The following is a 24,847-nucleotide window of genomic DNA, read 5'->3' on the forward strand; positions in this document are numbered from 1 at the left end:
CCACTGCACCCCAGCCTGGGCAACAGAGTGAGACCCTGTCTCAACAAAATAAATAAATATATTTTGAATTAAATTAAAATGAAAAAACAGCCTATCAAAAAGTGTGGGATGTAGTGAAAGTAGTGTTTAGAGGGAAAGTTATAGCATTGAATGCATATATTAGGAGAAGAAAGATCTAATTCAGAGAGGGATGAACAGGTGAGGCATAGGGGGTTTTAAGGTAGTGAAACTGTTGCAGGGCAGGGGAGCCCCAAAACTGGGACACCGTCCGGGAAGGCTCTTGGCTTCGTCCAGGAAGGAATTCAAGGGTGAGCTAGAGGAGGAAGAAAAAGGTTTGTTGAGGCAGCAGGGTTACAGTTCTGTGACTGTCCCTGCAGAGCAGGGCCACCCCATAGGCAGTGCCTGGAGAGCAGCAGCTCGGGGCAGTTCTATAGTCACATTCATACCCACTTTTAAATACGTGCAAATTAAGGGCAGGTTATTCAGAAATTTCTAGAAGAAGGGTGGTAACTGGGTCATTGCCAGGGAATGAGTAAACTGTTCATGGTGCTGGTGCTCATGCCAGCCAGTCTTCAATCTGGCCCTGAGTCAAGCCCCACCTCCTATCTCAAAACTATTCTGCATGGTGCTGTAATGGTGGATACATGACATGTTATGTTTGGCAAAATCCATAGAACTGTAGGACACAAGAGTGAACCTTAACGTAAACCTTAATGTAAATGGACTTTTGTTAATTATGATGTATTAATATCCATTCATCAATTGTAACAAATGTATCACAGTACTGTTAATAATAGAGGAACTTATTGGCAGGAGAGAGAGCTTATGGAACTCTCTGCACATTCAGCTCAATATTTCTGTAAGCCTAAAACTGCTGTGAGAAATAAAATCCAACCTGGGCAACATAGCAAGACCTTGTCTCTACAAAAAATAAAAAATGAGCTGGGTGCAGTAACGCATGCCAGTAGTCCCAGGTATTCAGGAGGCTGGGGCAGGAGGATCGCTTGAACGCAGGAAGTTGAGGTTGCGTGAGTCATGATCATGCCCCTGCACTCCAGCCTGGATAACAAAGCAAGATCCTGTCTCCAAAAAATAATAAAATAAAATAAAAATCTACTAATTGAAAGGGAAAAAAGCATAGTATAATACCATTCTTAACAAAAAGAAAAGAGACCTGTGTTTGTGTGTGTGTTAACATTTGAAAAAATCTGGAAAGCTCTATATCAAAACGTTTATAGAGGCAATTTTGTAGTGTTAGAATCATAGATGATCTTTCCACTTCCTGGTTTTTCTGACTTTTTTTCTTTTTGCAGTGGGCATGTATTGCTGGAAAATACCACAGACAACTGTGAAAGGATTTCATCAACAACAAAAAAAAGATAAAGAAGGAAACACAAAATCTGTTAAATAAGATTTATGTTGGCTGGAGGTTAAAATGCATTTCCAGAGCAGAGTTCAGAGAAAGGCTGGGCTGCTTGTTGCTGGTTAAAGGACAAAGGGTAAGTTTCAGGAAGCAGAAGAGTGAGCAGATGAAATTCAGCACTGGGATCAGGGGAGTGTCTGATTTGCAAAACGAAAGTGCAAAGACAGCTCCTCCCTTCTGAGGAAACGAAACCAACAGCAGTCCAAGCTCAGTCAGCAGAAGAGATAAAAGCAAACAGGTCTGGGAGGCAGTTCTGTTGCCACTCTCTCTCCTGTCAATGATGGATCTCAGAAATACCCCAGCCAAATCTCTGGACAAGTTCATTGAAGACTATCTCTTGCCAGACAAGTGTTTCCGCAAGCAAATCAACCATGCCATTGACATCATCTGTGGGTTCCTGAAGGAAAGGTGCTTCCAAGGTAGCTCCTACCCTGTGCATGTGTCCAAGGTGGTAAAGGTGAGTCCAGGCCTGCCTGGCCAGGGGAGGGGTGGCTGAATGTGCAAGAGTTGAGATTGAGAATGAGAGAGAGAGAGAGAGAGAGAGGGAGAGAGAGAGAGAAAGAGAGAGAAGCAAAAACCTAGAACCCAGGGTGCAAATGTGAGTACAGAGAGCTGAGATCTTCTGGGCTGGTGGTTTCTTATTTATCCACACAGCACGTTAAAATAGATTCTGGGGTGAAATCCTACATCCCTATTATTAACAAGTGACCCTCCCCCCTACTTCCCGCTGAAGTTTATGAACCACTGTCCTGGGCGATGCCCATTTCAGAAATAGGGAACTGAATCCCAGCTCTGGTAAACAGTTTGCTAATTAGTGGCCAGGCTAGGCGCTCACCATTTCTGCAGCGAAGAATCATATGTTTTGAAAGCAAATAGCACCTGCTGGCTGTGAGACCTTGAGCGAGTCACTTAACTACTCTGTGTTCCAATTTCCTCAGCCATAATCCCCAATACTGTTGCAGTCTTGCCAGTGCACCTTAATGTAGCAGCTTCTCACTGAATTAGTACCCAAGGTTCTTTGTCCTGCATCCAAGAAAATTAAGGGACATGGACACAAACGTGAGCTTGAAGCAAAAGTTCAGTAAGCAAAAGAAGAAAGCTGTCTCCACTGTGGAGAGGGAAGTCTGAGTGGATTGCCAGATTGCAGCTGAATGCAAAAAACTTTTATAAGAAACCACTCTCCTCCCTGTAACTGTTTGAGAAACTTTTTATCAGTAAAGCTGTGCAACTTCCCTTACCTTATGCAGCTGTGGGTATATCTCTAGGCAAGCATAAAGCGCTGCTTCTCTTGTATGTATAACTGTGGATTTGTTTTAGGTAAGCCCCACTCCCTGCGCCAGTTTCAGGCAGGCCGCTCCTCCAGGGCCCAGCCTTGACCATTTACCTAACTGATTTTTCCTCTACTTTCCCTCAATACCTCATAGGGCCGTGCAGATTAAGTAAAATAGTAAGTGTGAACCACCCAGCATAAGCTAGTCCTGGGCATCGTAAAGGACAATGGGAAAAGAACACAGATCCGGGAAGAAGGCCCCCAGGTTTGAATTGTATTTGCCACCTACTAGCTGGGTAATGGGGCTGATGTATTATCTCACTGAGCATCCATTTTCCCATCTGTAAAATGGGAACTAATGATAATGGCATCCAAATCATAGCATCATTGCGAGCATTATAGGAGTTTAAGACATGCAATGCCTTCAGAACAGTGGCTAGTGCTCCATAATGTTAGTGATTGCTCCTGTCATTTTATTTAGGGAGGTTTGCCTCACTAAGCATCAATTATTATTTTTGTCGTCTTTTTCAGGGTGGCTCCTCAGGCAAGGGCACCACCCTCAGAGGCCGATCTGACGCTGACCTGGTTGTCTTCCTCAGTCCTCTCACCACTTTTCAGGATCAGTTAAATCGCCGGGGAGAGTTCATCCAGGAAATTAGGAGACAGCTGGAAGCCTGTCAAAGAGAGGAGAGAGCATTTTCCGTGAAGTTTGAGGTCCAGGCTCCACGCTGGGACAACCCCCGTGCGCTCAGCTTCGTACTGAGTTCGCTCCAGCTCGGGGAGGGGGTGGAGTTCGATGTGCTGCCTGCCTTTGATGCCCTGGGTGAGAGCTCCCAGCTTCTTTTTCTCCCTCTTCCCATTTCTGAGCAGAAATCTCCCACAGTTTGAGAGCTTTTTGCCCCAACAGGGCATCTCTCTAAAGCAGGGTGGGAGGAGATCTTAGGATCTGTCCCAGGGCAAGAATGAATACGGTCATGATCTATCACAGGAGAGACATTAAACAGCAAATTGGCATAATGTGGGGACAAAGACATTTCTTACAGTACATCTGCAAGGCTTACTGGTTCTGTTTAAGGCAAAATGTGTGAATTTTATCTTTCTAAAATCAGGCAGCAAAGATGTGGCTTAAAGTTCATGTTACTCTCATCTTTGTCCCAACATGAGATCTCATCAAACGTATGCAGCACGTTGGGAGATAGATATTTATAATCTGCAGGAACATTTGGACAGGAAGTGTAACCTCTCAGAGGCTCCCTTGCCACATCAGGAGAATTGGTAAAACCACACTACCTGTATCATATCATTATTTTAAGTGATAAATGATCATCTACATTCAGCTCTGATGAGTAATAGGTGTTCAAAAATAGGAACTTCCAGCCAAGTGTGGTGGCTCATGCTTGTAATTCCAACACTTTTGGAGGCTGAGGCAGGAGGGTCGCTTGAGCCCAGGAGTTCAAGACCAGCCTGGGCAGCAAAGTGAAACCTCATCTCTACTAAAAATTTTAAAACATTAGCCAAGTGTGGTGGTACATGCCTGTGGTCGCAGTTATTCAGGACGCTAAGACTGAACGATCACATGAGGCCAGCCAAGGATTCGAGGTGTCAGTGAGCCACGAATGTACCACTGCACTCCATCCTAGGCACAGAGCAAGAGCAAGACCCTGTCTCAATCAATCAGTCAATCAGTCAAAACTATGAATTTCCCAGCTGTATATGAAGGCACCTCAGAACACCACAGTGAACTCACAGAGGGACACGGAATAGTTTAGATTTTAATTTTTTGAGGGAAATGCGATGACATCTGTCACACGCCGCACAAACAGCTACTATTAAACTGAACTTACTGATTAGTGGCTACTAATTAATAGTTGGTTATTAAGCAGTAATTAGTGATTAATTATCAAGTAATTAGGACTTAATTAAAGGAACTGTCACAGTTTCCTTTAGTCCTAGGGCAGCCATAACAAAAAAATGCTGACTCTCCAAAGACACCAGGGTATGAGAAAGTTTTGGATTCTCTCCTTTGTGCCATCTCCTGTGTTGGGGGCTGAAGTACAATGGTTATAAAAGACAAGAGGGAGAAGGCTGGTCACAGTGGCTCACGCCTGTAATCTCAGCACTTTGGGAGGCCAAAGTGGGGGGATCACTTGAAGTCAGGAATTCAAGACCAGCCTGGCCAACATGGTGAAATCTCACATCTACTAAAAATACAAAAATTAGCTGGGCGTGGTGGTGTGTGCCTGTAATCACAGCTACTCGGGAGGCTGAGGCAGGAGAATTGCTTGAACCCAGGAGATGGAGGTTGCAATGAGCCAAGATCATGCCATTGCACTCCAGCCTGGGCAACAGAGTGAGACTCCATCTCGGAAAAAAGAAAAAAGAAAAGAATATAAGGAGTGATTAAAAAAAAAAGAAAAGAAAACTAAGTCGGGTGAAACAATAGATAGCCATGGGGGTTAGGGAGCTTTTTTAGACAGGGTCGTGAGGGAGGGTCCCTGAGCCTGAGTGGTGAGAAGGAGTGAGCCTTGGGGAGATCTGGAGGTTCTGGGAAGAGGAATGGCAAGTGCAGAGGCCCTGAAGCAGCAATGACCATGGCACATTTGAGGAAGAGAGAAAAAGTCAGAGAAGTAGAAAGTGGGCAAAGGAAGCAAGACAGGAGGTGAGGTGGGAGAGGTTCCAGAGACCAGATCACACCAGACATCATTGGCCACCATAAGATCTTTGGGTTTTAAAATTCCAGATGTTATGGGATGCAGGAAGCAGCATGATCAGCAGCATTCTCTAGGTGCCAGGCTGAGAACAGGCTGTGGGGGAACCTGTAAAGAGGTTGCTGCCATAGTTCCGGCGAGTGACGGTGGTGGCTTGGATGGGGTGATGGCAGTGGAGAGGGCAGGAGGGAGGATCAGGAATGGACCTCAAGACTTCCCAGCCCTGGGTCTGCTGCACTTTTCAATCAAACCCCATGGCCAGGGAGATTGTCCCCTCAGAGTGACTGAAGGAAATTCAGAGAAGAGCTGACACCTAAGTTGTAGATTTTGCCCGAACAGGTCAGTTGACTGACGGCTATAAACCTGACCCCCAAATCTATGTCAAGCTCATCGAGGAGTGCACCTACCTGCAGAAAGAGGGCGAGTTCTCCACCTGCTTCACAGAACTACAGAGAGACTTCCTGAAGCAGCGCCCCACCAAGCTCAAGAGCCTCATCCGCCTAGTCAAGCACTGGTACCAAAATGTATGGCCCTCCCACCAGGCCTGGTGGGTCCTGTCTTGACTGGGAGCAGAGGAGGGGTGGGGGGAGCAGAGAAAGAAGGGAGTGAAGGGAAGAGGAGGGGGAATGGTGGAGGGAAATAGAGGGATGGAAAAAGGAGAGAAAGGAAAAAGAGGTGGAGAGAGGAGCCTGCAACAGAAGGGAGAATGAAAGGGAAGGAAGAGAGAAAGGAAGGGATTTTGGTGTTCTGTTCACTGCTGTATCCCCAGAACTTAAAACAGAGCCTGGTGCATAATAGGTATAAATAACTGTTGAATAAATGAATCAATGCTACACACACACATGCACGCACACACACACGCACGCACACACACACAGAGAGAGAGTCAACCACACTCTTCAGAAGGTGGATAAGTTAAAACAAGAGTTTCAAACGAATATATGTTCAGATGCCCTTTCCTCCCACTTACTGGCTGGCTGGCCTTAAGTAAGCAACTTAACCTTTCTGTTCTTTCTGCTTTCTTATCTGCAACGAGTAGCATGCCATAGCTAGAGTAACACGGCATATAGTTGGTCCTGATAAATGTAGCATATTTTAGCCACCATAGGAGTACACATAATAAAAGCTAACATGTAGTGTGTGCTTAGCTTATCTATGTTTTGTGGATGCGATACAATTTTCTGTTCACTTTTAAATGCCCTGCATCTTAGTCAATTTTAACAGTGATTCTGTAAGTTAGATAAGGTTAGGCATTATCATTAAACCCATTTTACACCAAGAGAAACTTGGGTCAAAAAGAGAAACTCCTGGGTCACATGGCTCATTCGGCCAATAAGTAGCAGAAGTAAAATTTGAATTTGGCTGGGCGCGGTAGCTCACACCAGTAATCCCAGCACTTTGGGAAGCCAAGGCAGGTAGATTGCTTGAGCCCAGGAGTTCAAGACTAGCCTGAGCAACATGGCAAAACCTCGTCTCTACAAAATAAACTAAAAATTTAGCCAGGTGTGATGGTGAGCACCTGTAGCCCCAGCTACTGGGTAGGCTGAGGTGGGAGGATCGCTTGAGCCTGGGAGGAGGAGGTTGCAGTAAGTCAGGATTGCACTACTGCACTCCAGCCTGTGAGACAGAGCAAGATCTTCTCTCAAACAAACAAACAAACAAACAAACAAAAACTCGAATTTGGGTCTATTGACTTAAGAATTTGCCTGATAATAATAGGCATTCAATGTATATTTCTTGAATGAACGAATGAATGAAAATAATCAGGAATAAACTTTCCAATTTAAAAGTAACACCTCTAGGTAAAAAAAGACAATCATTTAGTTGCCAGACTTCTAAGTGTTTGCTGTTCCATGAATTGTAATCATGGAGCCTGAGCATTGTAGAATTTACAAAAGCAGTTCCTGACAAAAGCAGCACTGCCCCCAGGGACATATTGAAAATTAATGAGGGTGTTTTTGGTAACCATGGTGATGGGAGGACATGGGTGCTACTTATATTTAGTGGAAAGAAGACAAGAATGCTAGTTATTGTACAATGATCAAGAGAGTCCTGCACAGCCAAGAATTGTCTTTTTCTTTCTTTCTTGATGCTGTTCTCCTTTAAAACAAGACAAGATTAACAATAATTTAACTCCACTAACCACCATCATCACCACCTCCAACTTATATGCTACATTTCTTGTATATTTCAAGTCTGTTTATATTTTCAAGTGCCTGGAAGTATTATTGTTTTATAGCCAAATGTTTAGTTAATCTGCTCACAGATTTACCACTTTCTTCACTATTCATTCTTTCTTACACCTCTAACATTCCATCTGGGGTAATTTTCCTAAATGATCATGCATCCTTTGGGATTTCTTTTGATGATGGTCTATTGGTAGTAAACTCTCTCAGTTATTGTTTGTCTGAAAATGTCATGCTTTTGCCTTCATTGTTGAAGGGTGCTTTTGCTGGGTGGTCATTTCAGTATATTGAAAATATCATTCCATCTTCCAGTGTCATCATTAAAAAGTCAGTTGCCAGTCTAACTGCAGCTCTTTTATAAGTAACGTATCTTATTCTTCTGGCTGCATGTAAAAGTTTTCTCTTTGTCTTTGATTTTGTTTAGCTTCAGTCTGCTGTGTCTTAATGATGGGTTCCTATTGTTTGTCCTGATTGGGATTCCGTTAAGATTCCTGAATCTGTGGGTAGATATCTTTAATCAGTTTTGAAACTTCTCAGCCATTCTTCTAAAATATTGATTCTCCTTCATTCTCTCCTCACCTTCTAGAATTCCAATTAAATGTATGTTAGACCCTGCTCTATCTTTCATATCTCTATACTCTCTTCTGTGTTTTTCATCCTTTTGTCTATTTTTCCATGCTTTATTCTGAATAGTTCCTTCTAATCTACCTTCCAATTAACTAATTTTCTCTTTAGCTATATCTAATTTGCTGTAATTAATTACAGTTGCCATTTTTATCCTAAAATTTCTATTTCATATTTTTGTATCTGCCATGGTACTTCTTATGGCTTTTAATTCCCTGCTAACTATTTAAAGTTCTTATTTTATCCTGTGAATATGATATTCCTAGTTATTTTATTTTTAATTTTTATTATTTGTTAATCTTATGTTTTATTTACACTTCTTTTCTGTGACATGAGCACACACAGATTCATGTGTATACATATATGGCTCTGATACCTCTCCTTTCCTGTCCTCATTCAAACCACTGATCACAGAGAGAGGACTATATTTTTTTATTTTTAATTTTTCTATTTCAATAGGTTTTTGGGGGAACAGGGGGTGTTTGGTTACATGAATAAGTTCTTTAGTGGTGATTTTGGTGCACCCATCACCCAAACAGTGTACATTGTACCCAATGTGTAATCTTTTAACCCTTGCCACACCCCACCCTTTCCCCCCAGTCCGCAAAGTCCCATGTATCATTCTTATGCCTTTGCTTCCTCATAGCTTAGCTCCCACATATGAGTGAGAACATACAATGTTTGGTTTTCCATTCCTGAGTTATTTAATTAAAATAATAGTATCCAATTCCATCCAGGTTGCTGTGAATTCCATTATTTTGTTCCTTTTTATGGTTGAGTAGTATTCCATGGTGTGTTTGTGTGTGTATAACATTTTTCTTTATCCACTCATTGATTGATGGGCATTTGGGCTGGTTCCATATTTTTGCAATTGCAAATTGTGCTGTTATAAACGTGTGTGCAAGTATCTTTTTTGTATAATGACTTCTTTTCCTCTGGGTAGATACCTAGTAGTGGGATTGCTGGATCAAATGGTAGATCTACTTTTAGTTCTATAAGGAATCTCCACACTGTTTTCCATAGTGGTTGTATGAGTTTACATTCCCACCAATGGTGTAAAAGTGTTCCCTTTTCACCACATCCACACCAACATCTATTATTGTTTGATTTTTTATTATGATCATTCTTGCAGGAGTGAGGTGGTATCACATTGTGGTTTTGATTTGCATTTCCCTGATAATTAGGGATGTTGAGCATTTTTCCATATGCTTGTTGGTATTTGTTTTTTTTTCATTATTATACTTTAAGTTTTAGGGTACATGTGCACAATGTGCAGGTTAGTTACATATGTATACATGTGCCATGCTGGTGTGCTGCACCCATTAACCCGTCATTTAGCATTAGGTATATCTCCTAATGCTATCCCTCCCCACTTCCCCCCACCCCGCTTGTTGGTATTTGTATATCTTCATTTGAGAATTCTCTGTTCATGTCCTTAGCCCACTTTTTGATGAGATTGTTTTTTTTCTTGCTGATTCGTTTGAGTTCTTTGTAGATTCTGGATATTAGTTGGATGTATAGATTGTGAAGATTTTCTCCCATTCTGTGGGTTGTCTGTTAACTCTGCTAATTATTTCTTTTGCTTTGCAGAAGCTTTTTAGTTTAATTAAGTCCCATCTATTTATCTTTGTTTTTGTTGCATTTGCTTTTGGGTTCTTGGTCATGAAGTCTTTGCCTAAGCCAATGTGTAGGAGGGTTTTTCCAATGTTATCTTCTAGAATCTTTATGGTTTCAGGTCTTAGATTTAAGTATTTGATCGATTTTGAGTTGAATTTTATATAAGGGGAGAGAGAAGGATCCAGTTTCATTCTTCTACATGCAACTTGCCAATTATCCTAGGACCATTTGTTGAATAGGGTGTCCTTTCCCCATTTTATGTTTTTGTTTGGTTTGTCAAAGATGAGTTGGCTGTAAGTGTTTGGCTTTATTTCTGGGTTATCTATTCTGTTCCATTTGTCTACGTGACTATTTTTATACCAGTACCATGTTGTTTTGGTGACTATGGCCTTACAGTATAGTTTGAAGTCTGGTAATGTAATGCCTCCAGATTTGTTCTTTTTACTTAGTCTTGCTTTGGCTATGTGAGCTCTTTTTTGGTGCCATATGAATTTTAGGATTGTTTTTTCTAGTTCTGTGAAGAATGATGGTGGTATTTTGATGGGAATTGCATTGAATTTGTAGGTTGTTTTTGGGAGTATGGTCATTTTCACAATATTGATTCTACCCATTCATGAGCATGGGATGTGTTTCCATTTGTTTGTGTCATCTATGATTTTCTTTCAGCAATGTTTTGTAGTTTTCCTTGTAGAGTTCCTAGTTATTTTAAAGTCTGTGTTCGGTCTTTCAGCATTTAAAGTTTGTAGGTTTATTACTATTTCTCTTCTTTCTGTTGGTCATAACTCTTAGTGTTTTGTTTCCTTGTGTGCCTGGTTACATATGTGCTGGTCATTGTATTTGAAAATTATGTGTGAAATAATTTGAGGTTTTTGATTATGTATATTCCTCCAGAAAGAATTTCATTTGCTTCTGTGCATTTCTTAGGAACATTACAAGTCCTTCTTCTCAGTTAATTTTCATAGTATCTTTATAAGATAGGTGCTATTACAACCACTCACTTAGCAGATGAAAATAATGAGGCTCTGAGAGTCTAAGTCATCTACTTAGAACTGGACAATGGTGAAGCCAGGATTCAAACCCTCATCAATAAGAATCCAGCGCTCTTAACAAGGGGCCAGTACACTTTTTTAAAAAATAAAAGGCTAGATAGTAAATATTTTAGACTTTGTGGACTGCACAGCCTCTGTTGCAACTACTCAACCCTGCCTTTGTAGCATGAATGCAGTCATAAACTATACATAAATGAATGAGCCTGGATTCGTTCCAAGGAAACTTTATAAAAACAGGTGGCAGGCTGGATTTGGCCCATGAGAAACGTAGTTTACACAAAAGTTGAGCAAACCAATTTTTTTCTGATTGTTTTTCCTCTTCTCAGTGTAAGAAGAAGCTTGGGAAGCTGCCACCTCAGTATGCCCTGGAGCTCCTGACGGTCTATGCTTGGGAGCAAGGGAGCATGGAAACAGATTTCAACACAGCCCAGGAATTTCGGACGGTCTTGGAATTAGTCATAAACTACCAGCAACTCTGCATCTACTGGACAAAGTATTATGACTTTGAAAACCCCATTATTGAAAAGTACCTGAGAAGGCAGCTCACGAAACCCAGGTATGCTATCCCCACATGGCTTAGCTCCCCTATGTAAATGAACACCTGGATACAGGTACAGTGCCTTGGAAATGGAGGAGGTGGGAGGGCTCCCCACTTAGTGAGAATCTCCTGTTGCCCATCATTGTACTGGGCATTTTACTACTGCCATCTGTTTTAAACACCTACCTCCAACCCTGTGAGGCAGGCACTATGCCAATTATTTTACAGGTGAGTAAACTGAGGTTCTGAGAGGTAAGGAGCTTGTCCAACCCTTAACAGAAAATGAGTAAAATAGCTGCAGTTTGAACTGAAATAAGAGCAGCAGCAACAACAATGATAGTAATTGCTCCCAGGTATTGAAAGCTTGTTGTAAGACTAACACATGCTAATATAATAGTAAAAATTATTATCAATATTACTGATATGTATGTTATGTTCTAGTCGCTGTGCTGAGCATTTCACATAACTGGGCTTTTTCTATCCTCACAGCATAGCCTTTGAGATAGGTATGTGGAACTATTCCCATTTTACAGATAAGAATCCTGAGGCTTAGAGAGTTCAAGTGACCTACCCAAGGGCACATCACTGATAAAGGGCAGAGGTGGGATTCAAACCCACATCTGTCAGGTGCAAGTGCAAGGCTGCTTCTCCTCATGCTCACTGCCTGCTGGGGAATAGGGCACTGGGGACATACCCCAGGGAGCCCTTCCTCATGTTCTGAGTCCCAGTTCATCCCATGCTGCTATTTCGCTCTCCCAGGAGCATCTGGACTCCCTAGACAGAGCCCCAGCTTCTCACCTGTCCCTCTCTAAATGCTGCTCTGCAGGCCTGTGATCCTGGACCCGGCGGACCCTACAGGAAACTTGGGTGGTGGAGACCCAAAGGGTTGGAGGCAGCTGGCACAAGAGGCTGAGGCCTGGCTGAATTACCCATGCTTTAAGAATTGAGATGGGTCCCCAGTGAGCTCCTGGATTCTGCTGGTGAGACCTCCTGCTTCCTCCCTGCCATTCATCCCTGCCCCTCTCCATGAAGCTTGAGACATATAGCTGGAGACCATTCTTTCCAAAGAACTTACCTCTTGCCAAAGGCCATTTATATTCATATAGTGACAGGCTGTGCTCCATATTTTACAGTTATTTTGGTCACAATCGAGGGTTTCTGGAATTTTCACATCCCTTGTCCAGAATTCATTCCCCTAAGAGTAATAATAAATAATCTCTAACACCATTTATTGACTATCTGCTTCGGGCTCAGGTTCTGTCCTAAGCCCTTTAATATGCACTCTCTCATTAAATATTCACAACAATCCCATGAGGCATTTTTAAAAAATTTTTATTATTTTAGATTCAGAGGGCACATGTGCCATTTGTTACACAGCTATATTGTGTAATGGTGGGGTTTGGGCCTCTATTGATCCTGTCGCCCAAATAGTGAACAGAGTACCCAAAAAGAATTTTTTCAACCTTTGCCTTTCTCCCTTCCTCCTCCCTTTTGGAGTCCCTAGTGTCTACTGTTCCCATCTTTAGCAGATGTTAAGTATTTGATTTTCTGTTTCTGGGTTAATTCACTTCGGATAATGGCCTCCAGCTGCAACCATGATTTCATTCTTTCTTATGGCTGCATAATACTCCATGGTGTAGATATACCACACTTTCTTTATCCAGTTCACATTGATGGGCACTTAAGTTGATTCCATGACTTTGCTATTGTGAATAGTACTGCGATAAACATACGAGTGCTGGTGTCTTTTGATAGAATGATTTCTTTTCCTTTGGGTAGATACCGAGGAGTGGGATTGCTGGGTTGAATGGACATTCTATTTTTAGTTATTTGAAAAGTCCCATGAGGCATGTTTTCTATCATTCCCATCTTACAGATGAGACAAAGGCTCAGAGAGGTGAGGTCACTTGCTCAAGGACATCAGCTAACAAGTGGTGGAAATGGAATTCAAGCTCAGTGGACTCTAAAGCCAGTTCTCATGTCACTGTGCTAAACAGCCTGCCTTGTCACATCCCCACCTCTCATCTGACCAATGGGAGACTCTGAGCAGCTGAGTGACTTGGGTTGTCACACAGCTAAACAGGGGCAAAGGACCCAGTCTTGGATCTTTCCACCTCCAAGCAGGAATCTGTCTGATTCCAGGGGATTGATGATGTTGCAGATGGCTAGGAAGCAGACTCCAGGATGGAATTTAGTATGCAGGATGTTCTGGGGGAGAGCCACTGGAACCAGCACTCAGGGAAAGGGGGGAAGAAAGGATAGGAAGGAAGCATGAAAGAGAATAGGGAGAAGTGAACAGGGATGCAGAGCAAATGCCAGTTTCAGCCAACTTCAAGGACAGCCCTGGAGCTGGAATGGCCTTTAGAGCTGCCCCATGGTGACAGAGGTGGCCAGGCCTCTATACCCCTACGTGGACCACTCACTGTGCTTGGACACCTTGGGAAAGGGCATGGCCTTGAGCAAAAGGCTCTCTGCAGCTGAGGCAACCCCTAAAAGGGCTGACGGCTGAAGTCTGTCTGCTGACCACTGTCCCAGCAGCTGGGGTTTGTTAGTCCTTCCTCAAAGGGGGATCCAGATGGCATGTCACAGTGTCTACCGTAAATGCTCACTGAATCCAGCTGCAATGCAGGAAGACTCCCTGATGTGATCATGTGTCTCACCCTTTCAGGCTGAAAGCGACAGTGCAGACGATGAGACCGACGATCCCAGGAGGTATCAGAAATATGGTTACATTGGAACACATGAGTACCCTCATTTCTCTCATAGACCCAGCACACTCCAGGCAGCATCCACCCCACAGGCAGAAGAGGACTGGACCTGCACCATCCTCTGAATGCCAGTGCATCTTGGGGGAAAGGGCTCCAGTGTTATCTGGACCAGTTCCTTCATTTTCAGGTGGGACTCTTGATCCAGAGAGGACAAAGCTCCTCAGTGAGCTGGTGTATAATCCAGGACAGAACCCAGGTCTCCTGACTCCTGGCCTTGTATGCCCTCTATCCTATCATAGATAACATTCTCCACAGCCTCACTTCATTCCACCTATTCTCTGAAAATATTCCCTGAGAGAGAACAGAGAGATTTAGATAAGAGAATGAAATTCCAGCCTTGACTTTCTTCTGTGCACCTGATGGGAGGGTTATGTCTAATGTATTATCAATAACAGTAAAAATAAAGCAAATACCATTTATTGGGTGTTTATTAACTTCAAGGCACAGAGCCAAGAAGTACAGATGCATATCTAGGGGTATTGTGTGTGTATATACATTGATTCAACAAGAAACATTTATTGAGCACTTACTATGTGCCAAGCATAGCTCTGGGCACTGGGAATATAGCAGTGCACAAAAGCAGACAGAAATCCCTGTCCTCATGACCCTGCAGAGCCAAGACTTCCAGAATTTTTTAAATAAAAAAATCCCTGTCCTCATGGAGTTGACATTTGTGCAAAACATCTTAATGTTAGATGGTTTTCCTATTACTAATAATTCTGAAATAAGCATCCTTGATTTATCCTTTCTCCATATCTCTGAGAAAAATTATAGAACCTCCCTGTGTGACACAGCAGCCACTAGCCACATGTATCAAATGCTTAAAATGTAGCTAGTCTAAATCTACATGTGCTGTGAGTGCAAGGTATATACTTGGTTTCAAAGACTTAGTACAAATGAAAAGAATGCCAAGTTCTTGCCAACTGATAATTTTTTTAATTGTGTGCTGAAATGACAATTTTTAAATATATTTGAGTTAAATCAAATGAACTTCATCTCTTTCTTTTCCCTTTTTAATTGTGGCTACTAGAAAATGTGAAATCATACATGTGGCTTGTGTTATATTATGTATTTCTATTGGACAGCTCTGTCCTCCAAGGTAAATCACTGGATTAAAGATTCGACTATACTGACTTACATTGCCACATTGTCACACTGTCCTTGGGACCAAGAATCAACATATCATTCATAAGACTCTAAAATATAAAACTCTCATAAATACTCACAAAAGAACCTAGCATGCTCTGATCACCTGAGTTGCTGGTCACTTTGGTGGCTGGTAAGCAGCCTTTGGTCCGTCCAGATTATATTCTTCCATTTAGTCCCCCCCCCCCCCATCCCTGTGAGATGGGTTTTGTTGTTATTCTCATAATATTAAGTGGAATAACTTGAGGTTCTAAGAGGTTACAGTGCTTGCCCAGGGTCACCCAGCTGGTCAGGGGCAAAGTCTGAACTTGAACCCTAATCCTTCTCTCTCTAAAGCTCATGTTCTTAATCACTGCAGTATGGTCTTAATGTGTCCTCATTCATTGAAAGCTTATGTTTTCCTACTCTGGTGCCATGAGAACCAGAAGCATCAATGTCCAGGGGCAGGGAAAGATGAATGTCCCAGCTCAACCTGAGCACAGATTCACCCTTCCTCGGTCTTTTTGTCCTATTTGTAGACTGGATTAGATGATGCCAGTCTACTGATTCAAATGTGAATCTCTTTCAGAAAAACCCTCACAGATACACCTAGAAATGATGTTTCACCAGCTATCTTGGCACCCTTAGCCCAGTCAACTTGTCACATAAAATCAATCATCACACACTCCATGCTGATAGGCAAGTGTGGACATCCCAATGTAATGGCTTCATTGTATTTTACCGTGTGGAAAATGCACTTGTGTTGCCTTTTGAGAGTGTTTCATTTTATAGCAATGCCACAACCAACAGTAGATTAATGGAATCAGTAATTAGTTGCTTGATCGAAGAGCCACATGGCCACGTGATCAGCCTTCCATCTACAACAGGACCCAGGAGTATACCAGGATTGTTTTTCAAAGGACATAGACATTTTTGCTGCAAATGACATGGGCTTACTCCAGAGTCCTGGAGGGGTCTGTGTTATAATTCTCTAAATAGATATTGCCATAATCTCTGAATGACACCTTTTCCCATGACTAACACTTTGAACACCATGGGGTCTGCCAGGCTGGTGTGGGCCAAGTAGAGGGGCGACTTGCACCACAGCCTATACCAGCTGCAGAGCCCTTTAGGACTTAATAAAAGGGTGCTAATTTCTGTACTTCCCTGGCTCTGAGATGTAATAGTGGTTTTAATTTACTATCCTGGCCAGGGAGGTGGCAGTTTCAAAGGTATCCCCATGACCTTCCTCACTGTGATAGCCCTCACTTAACCCTCAGGCCAATGTGGGGTAGTGTCTTTTACCAAGCATGTCCTTTTTGAATATACATTCAGGGGACAGGGAAATGATCACCAGGTCGGTCCATAGACACAGTGGGCAAATGACAAGCCTGACTTGGCCAGAGCTCCATTTTTCACTCTTGGCTCCTATATGCCCCTACTGTGATGGGGACAGAATCTGATGACGCTTTTCGTTATCAGTGTTGATCCTCTGCCCAACAGTCTTAGAAATGTTGAGTGACTCCCCTTTTCCAGTGTATCATCCTCTGAATAAATGGCCATAGGTCCTTTGGGGGAAACCATTACTATATATGCTATGGTGTCACAGCGTCCTTTCCCAAGGGGACTCTGCCTCCTCTTTGTTAATGGGGTCTAGTCTGAAAACTGGGTTGGTCAGTTCCAAAAATCAGGAAGGGATGATGACTTTTTATTGGAATGGCTCCCCTTAACCCCCTGGTCGTCCGGCCTTGATTTCTTCTAATGGTATAAATTGAGTAGTGCCCTTTCAAGATACTCATCCACTAAGTCACTAAGAGGCCACATTGTGTTAACCAGGTCCCTAACCCTGTATCAGTCACGACCCCTGGCTGCCCCTCCAACCTCACCATTCATTATAGTCATTGCACCCACCTGGCTTCTATTGCTCTGGGAGTCCTGCCTGCCCTATTGCCCTTATCAATCCAAGCTCTGTAACAGCCCCTCTTCCCAGGAGGCCACCACCAGAACACCTCATGATGCAGGTGTCCCTCTCTCCACACATTCCTTATGGCCTTGGGGAATGTTTTGTCCCCTGGGACTCTATTTCCAGACTTACATAGTAAACATATCCACTCCTCTTCACTGTGCCCATTTCCCTTGGCCTCTTAACACCTTCTTCCACCAGCTCCACAGCAATTCTGGAATTTCATACTTTTCTGCATTTCTAGGAGCCATCCTAGGAGTCAAGGAAAACCTCGGCTTCACAAGTAAATGGGACTTCAGATGTGTGCCAACATGCCTGGCTAATTTTTAAATTTTTTTGTAGAGATGGGGTCTTGCTGTGTTGTCCAGGCTGGTCTTGAACTCCTGGCCTCAAACAATCTTTCCTCCTCGGCCACTCAAAGTGCTGGGATCACAGCTACCATGCCCACACACATTTTCTTATTTTTAAAGGCTGTATGTGCACTGTATACATTAAATGTGTGCACTGTATACATTAACTGTGTGCACTGTATACATTAATTTTCTTTAACGAATTTATCCATTTATAGTTGCTTTGGTTGTTTCCACTTGATTATTGTGAATAGTGCTGCAGTAAACATGGGAATGCAGTTATCTCTTTGATATCCTGATTTCAATTCTTTTGGATACTCAGAAGTGGGATTGCTGGAACATATCGTAGTTCCATTTTTAATTTTTTGAGGAACCTCCATACTGTTTTTCACAGTGGCTCACCAACAGTGTGCAAGAGTTCCCATCCCTCTACATCCTCACACTTGTTATCTTTTGTTCATTCTTTAAAAAATGATAGCCATCCTACCAGGAGTAAGGTGATATTGCATCGTGATTTTGATTTGCACTTCTCTGATAATTAGTGATATTGAGTATATTTTCATACACCTGTTATCCATTTGTGTGTCTTCTTTGGAGAAAGATCTATTCCTATCCTTAGCCCATTTTTAAATCAAGTTATTAATTTTTTTGCTAGTGAGTGGTAGGAGTTCCTTACATATTGTGGAGATTAACCCTTATTAGATGTATGGTTTGTAAATGTTTTCTTCATTCCATAGATTGTCTTTTCAGCCCGTTGATTGTTTCCTTTGCTATGCAGAAGCTTTTTAGTCTGATGTAGTCCAAGTTGCCTATTTTTGCTTTTGTTGCCTGTGCTTTGCATACGTGGCCACCTGATCTTTGACGAGATTGCCAAGAATACACAATGGGGAAAGGACAGTGTCTTCAACAAATGGTGTTTGGAAAGAGGAATGTCCACATGCAAAAGAATAAAATTGGACCCTTACCTTACAGCATACACAAAATCAACTCAAAATGGATTAAAGACTTAAACATAAGACCTGAAACTGAAACTACTAGAAGAAAACTTAGGGGAAAACTTCATGACATTGGTCTTTCCAGTGACTTCAGGGATGTGACACCAAAAGCACAGACAACAAAAGGCATTTATTTTTATATGGCATGTGAGGAAGGGGTTCAGTTCCAGTTCTTCCAATGTGGATGCTCAATTATCCCAGCAGCATTTATTGAATGGATCATGTTCTCTCCACTTCTTTGCAAAGCCACCTCTTAAATATTCCCAGAGCCCATCTATGTGGGAGTCTGTTTCTGGACTCTGCTCTTTTCCATTGGTCTATTTTTTGTGTCCTTGAGTTAACACAACCTTGTCTTAATTACTATAACCTTATAATTCTTAGTATCTTTGGGAGAACTCTGTTCTCTTTTTATCAAGTCATTGGTTCCTCTTGGCCCTTTTTATTTCTACATTAATTTTATACTCAATTTGTGAAGCTCCTCCCAAAATATGGGGAGGCATTTGATTAGAATTACACATATTAGCTTGGGAAGAATAACATCTATATTTTATATATATATCTATATAGAATTTGATGATTCTGATCCATGAACTTGGAGTTTCTTTTCATTAATTTTTGTCCTCTTTAGTGACAGTGACAATGTCTTATCATTTTCCCTGCTGAGGTCTTTCATGGTTTTTGTCATATGTATTCCCAAGTATTTGTTTCAGTACTATCGTACTTGGCATGCTTTCTTTAATTTCATTTTGCAATGGTTGCTTCATGGGAGACTTAAACATTTTCAGTGGTGATATTTGGCTATAGCATTATAGGTGATCTTTATACTTTTCTAAATTTTCTGTGGCCACGGGAAATAATAAAGACACTTTTCTTGCACAGAAAAAAAAAACTTTTGGGAAGTATTTCTCACAGCTAAGATCTGATAGTTTATGCAAAGTTGGCAGGCACAGGCTACAGAAAGCTCTGGGGTGCTGTTGTTTGGAGCTGCTGGTTCAAGGACAAATTCACAAGATTTGGAAACAGAGGAGCAAGTGTGTAAGGACGAGGGAAACTATGGTATAACATTGAAGCACCTGAGCTGGAAATTTCTGAGCCCTCAGAGATAAATTTCCTCAGCTCCTCCCTGCTGAGAAAACAAAACTAAAAAGAGTTAATGTTTAGCCAACAGAAATGAGAGTGAAGTTCACGGAAGAAATTAGGGCACAGCTGGAAGTGTTCAAAATGAGGAAACGTTCAATGTCAAGTTTGAGGTCCAGGGTTGATGGGTGAACTCTGCACGCTCAGCTTCATGTTAGGTCTCCCAGCTCAACGAGGGGGTGAATTTTGGCGTACTGCTGTCTTTGAGGCCCTGCATGAACTCTCCCACACCCTCCCCCTTTTCCTCACACAAATCCCCTCCTTGCACACCCCTCGCGCCTGTCTGTGAGGTGCCAGGGCCCCTCTCCCAGCCAACCACAGGCCAGTATTGCCCCTCCCCAAACTTCTCTTCAGGCAGATCAAACCCAGGGCTCTGGAGTCAGACTGCCTGGGCTCAAATCCTGCTTCTGAATCTTATGAGACGTCAAGTCACTTACCTAACTCCTTGGTGAAACAGGCTCTCCTCTGTCAAATAGGTGTGCATGCTTTGGGAGGCCAAGGCAGGAGGATTGCTTGAGCCCAGGAGTTCAAGACCAGCCTGGGTAACATAGTGAGACCCTGTCTCTATAAAAATAAAAAAATTAGCCAGGTGTGGTGGCTCATGCCTGTAGTCCCAGCTACTCAGGAGGCTGAGGAGGAAGAATTCCTTGAGCCCACGAAGTCAAGGCTGCAGTGAGCCATGATCAAGCCGCTGCACTCCAGCCTGGGCAACAGAATGCGACCCTGTCTCAGAAATAAGTAAATAAATAAATACATAAATAAATTTGGGTGCAATTGTGGCTCTTAGTGTTACAGAGAGGACTGAAGGAGCTAATGGATGATGGATTTATGCCAGTACCTCACATATAGCTTATCCTAAAGGAAGTTAGAGCTTATTATGATGATTATTCAAAAATATTTATCAAAGGTCTGCCCTGGGCCATGTTCTGAGCTAAGTGCTGGGGATGCAAAGATGAGCAAGAGACTCCTCAGGGACAATTGTCTGATGAGATAACAGGCACTATTTATGAGAGGTCCAATCAATACAGTTCTATTTGTCTTATAATTATCCAATAAATGATCTAATAATTTATTAGAGGGCCAATAAATCTGATGGCAGGAACCTGTGGGGGGTAATGGCCAGGTCTCACTATTGTGCCCAGGCTGGTCTTGAACTCCTGGCCTCAAGCATTCCTTCTGCCTCCACCTCCCAGAATGCTGCAATTACAGAGGCATGAACAACTGCACCTGGCCTAAAATTTTATGTTAATAAAAAAATGCATGTATTTGAGGAGTACGACATGATGCTTGAATATCATACTGTATCGGGGGAAACCAGCCCCCGATATTTCAATGTAGGTTCTTTTCTATTTTCCCTAAGTGTCGGCTGGTCTGAGAAATAAAGGGAAAGAGTACAAAAGAGATAAATTTTAAAGCTGGGTGTCCAGGGCAGACATCACATGTCGGCAGGTTCTGTGGTGCCCCCTGAGCCGTAAAACCAGCAAGTTTTTATTAGCAATCTTCAAAGGGGAGGAAGTGTACAAATAGGGTGTGGGTCACAGAGAACACATGATTCAAGGGCGACAAAAGATCACAAGGCAGAAGGTCAGGGTGAGATCACAAGGTCAGGGCGAAACTAGAATTACTAAGGAAGTTTCATGTTCCGCTGTGCACGCATTGTCATTGATAAACATCTTAACAGTGTTCAAGAGCAGAGAACCAGTCTGACTAGAATTCGCCAGGCTGGAATTTCCTAATCCTAGCAAGCCTGGGGGTGCTGCAGGAGACCAGGGCGTGTTTCATCCCTTATCTGCAACTGGATAAGGCAGACACCCCCAGAGCGGCCATTTTAGAGGCCCCCCGGGAATGCATTCTTTTCCCAGGGCTGTTAATTATTAATATTCCTTACTGGGGAAAGAATTCAGGGATATTTCTCTTACCCGTTTTTGGTAATAAGAGAAATATGGCTCTGTCTTGCCTGGCTCCCAGGCAGTCAGACCTAATGGTTATCTCCCTTGTTCCCTGAACATCACTGTTATCCTGTTCTTCTTTCAAGGTGCCCAGATTTCATATTGTCCAAACACACATGCTTTACGAACAATTTGTGCAGTTAACGCAATCATCACAGGGTCCTGAGGCAACATACATCCTCAGCTTATGAAGATGACAGGATTAAGAGATTAAAGACAGACATAGGAAATTATGAGAGTATTGATTGAGGAAGTGATAAACGTCCATGAAATCTTCACAATTTATGTTCTTCTGTCATGGCTTCAGTAGGTCCCTCCGTTCGGGGTCCCTGACTTCCCGCAACATCACTGTATACCTGAAATTAGCATTGATTCTAATTCTCTGGTCACAAGTCATTCAGAGCATAGGATCTTCGGTGGATTTAAGAAGTGCCTCCCTCCCTATTCTCAGCCATGTGACTCCCAGAATCCTATGAAATTAAAGATCTTGTGTTTGGCCATAGGAGACTTCTATTCACCATCTTTGTTCTCTCCCACAAATGGCAAGGCCTCCAGTCTCCCACATGACAGCTTTGTACTAAAATCAACCTTACTCTATAGAACATGCATGATTGCAGCAGGACTACTATGATCTTGGTTTGATGTATTAGTTAGGATAACATTAGCTGCTGTAACAAACAGACCCCCAAGCTGCAGCGTGACTCAGATGCAATATAAGTGTCTTTTTCACTTATATCAAGCAAGAATGACCAGATTTTCTGATTTTTTTTTCCGCTGTGCTAATGTAGGGAGAAGTTGTTGGAGGTCACATCACAGTTCACAGCAACCATCTATGTTTGGGAGCAAGGATGCTGGAAATAGAATCCAGCATACTTGTAGCTTGTCCATAATTACAGACACCTTTGCCTTTACTGAACTGAATCCTATGACTTGAAGACCAAAGACTGTAGCATGCCTGAAGGGACAGCCTCAGAACTGTGGATGCCTGTCCCTCCCCTGGTTTGGGTTTGTGCTGACCATAGGCAAACCCACTGAACTCAGGATCACTGCATAAAGTGACGTATTAAGCCTAGTGCCAGGATCTTTAGTGTTTGCAGGAAGGTCTCATGATTTTTCTGCTAACTCAGCTAATAGGTAGTCCTCTGTCCCTTCAAGTTACAAACACATCCTTCATTCAGGAATTTGAATGTTCAGTCCTTGATATTTTATCAACCCTTCATTCTGTGGTCAAAGGGCAGACTTCTCTCCCAGTTAAGACTGGAAGTTAGCAGCCTGCCTCCAGGGATGGGGTTGTGGTTGCCTTCTGCTCTCTCTGTTCCTCTGGGAAGCAGCAGAATCATTCCATGGGAGGACTAGAGCAGTTCTTTCTTGAGAGAGGAGATTTACTCCTTCCAAGTGTATTGGTTAGTGATTGCTACATAACAAACTACCCCAAAACTCTCAGTAGATTAAAACAACTGTGAAGTGATTGATGCTCATGTGAGCATGGGTTGGTTGATCCAGGCTGGGCTCAGCTGGGCACCTCTGTATATGCTGTGGGTTCTCCTGAGCTCAACTCCTTCCTGCCAGTTGCATTTAAGGCTGTTCTGTGCGTGTCTTCTGGAGCCCAGGCTGAATGGGCTTTGGAGATGGCAGAAGCACAAGCGAGTAAACAGAGACACATGAAGCCATTTAAGGCCTCAGCCCAGCACTGACGTGCCGTCACTTCTCACATTCCACTGGCCATGCAAGTCACATGGCTGAGCAAACTCAAGGACTTGGGAAGTAACCATCGTCTTTAGTGGGAGGAACTACAACATCCCATGGCAAAGCATGGATGCAGGAAGCAGTGAAATGGGGGCCAGTGACTCAGTTTACCACACTGAGGTCTGGCAGATGGCTAGAAGTGGCGCTTTCTCTTGAGGATTGGGGGAGAGGGTGTGTTTATGGATTCTACAGCAATCCCAGGCCTGGGAACCTCTGTAAGTCCCTTTCCCAGGGCCTCTACATCTCTCCTCTACATGGTCCCGTCTAACTCCTGCCTCATCTAGATTTCTGTACCACACCCAGCTTCTTGTGAGCATCTCTTTGCTGCCAGAGGGCCCTGTGAGACAAGCCCCCAAGATGACCCCATGCCAGAATTGTCACCCATGTGATTCACATCTGGACCAGAGGAAACGCCTCCCAAATGAAGCCCATCCTGCCCCCATCAGGCAACTACAGGCCACTTCAGCTTTCTTGGGTGTAAGGCAGACCTCAGAATCTCTGTGTCTCCCAGCTAGATTGAAAGCTTTCCAAGGGGTCCTTGGGAAGCCAGCTGGATTGAGGCAAGGAATATCACACCCCCATCCATCTCCCAAAGGGAAGCAACACATCACCTGACAACAGTTCTCTCCAGGGCAATCTCTTTGCCAAACATTGCTCCTCTCCACACTCCAACCCCTTTATGTATTCTTAACATGACTGAGGAGCCCCTTTATAAATTCTGCATTTGGGAGTTTGTTGCATATTCTGTTTGGTTCCTGGAGTTACCTACATAAGAGCCTCAGGCAATGGGATTTTATTTATCAAACCATTACCAGATGTCAGGTGCTGTCCCAAACACTTTGTAAATGTTAACCCATTTAATCCTCATATAAATCCTATGAGGTAGGTGCTATTAACATCTTTATTTTAGAGATAGGGAAGCTGAGGCACAGAGAGGTTAAGTAATTAGCCCAAAGTCACACAGAAGGCAACTGTCTTCTCACCCAGGCAAGAAGAGTCCTTTTTTATGATAATAAGGTGGAAGAAGGCAAGGGGGAGATGAGCAAGAAGATGATAATGATGATGGTGGCCTTCCCTGAGTTACTGTGCTTAGCACTTAGTGTGCGTGGCCTTGCCTTGCCTGTCCTTTGAGACAGGTATGTCAGACTCTCCCCATTTCGCAGATGAATAAACTGAGGCTGATATAGTTTGAATGTGTGTCTCCACCCAAATCTCATGTTGAAATGTAATCCCCAGTGTTGGAGGTGGGGCCTGTTGGGAGGTGATTGGATCATGGGGGTGGATTTCTCATGGGTAGTTTAACACCATCGCCTTGGTGCTATCCTTATGATAGTGAGTATGTTCTCATGAGACCTGGTTGTTTAAAACTGGGTGGCACCTCCTCCCCACTTTCTCTCAC

General features: G+C 43.0%; 1 protein-coding gene across 1 annotated transcript; it reads left to right on the forward strand.

Annotated features, from left to right (window-relative positions):
• The first annotated feature begins 1,348 nt into the window (after nucleotides 1-1,348).
• OAS1 (2'-5'-oligoadenylate synthetase 1) lies at nucleotides 1,349-14,602 on the forward strand. Its single transcript, XM_003952306.5, has 6 exons — nucleotides 1,349-1,880; nucleotides 3,225-3,516; nucleotides 5,741-5,925; nucleotides 11,204-11,433; nucleotides 12,242-12,395; nucleotides 14,084-14,602. The coding sequence occupies exons 1-5, from the start codon at nucleotides 1,701-1,703 to the stop codon at nucleotides 12,360-12,362; spliced, it is 1,008 nt and encodes a 335-aa protein (XP_003952355.2). The 5' UTR covers nucleotides 1,349-1,700; the 3' UTR covers nucleotides 12,363-12,395; nucleotides 14,084-14,602.
• Nucleotides 14,603-24,847: the final 10,245 nt, after the last annotated feature.

The sequence above is a fragment of the Pan troglodytes genome, chromosome 10, assembly GCF_028858775.2.
Source record: "Pan troglodytes isolate AG18354 chromosome 10, NHGRI_mPanTro3-v2.0_pri, whole genome shotgun sequence".
NCBI classification, from domain to species: Eukaryota; Metazoa; Chordata; class Mammalia; order Primates; family Hominidae; genus Pan; species Pan troglodytes.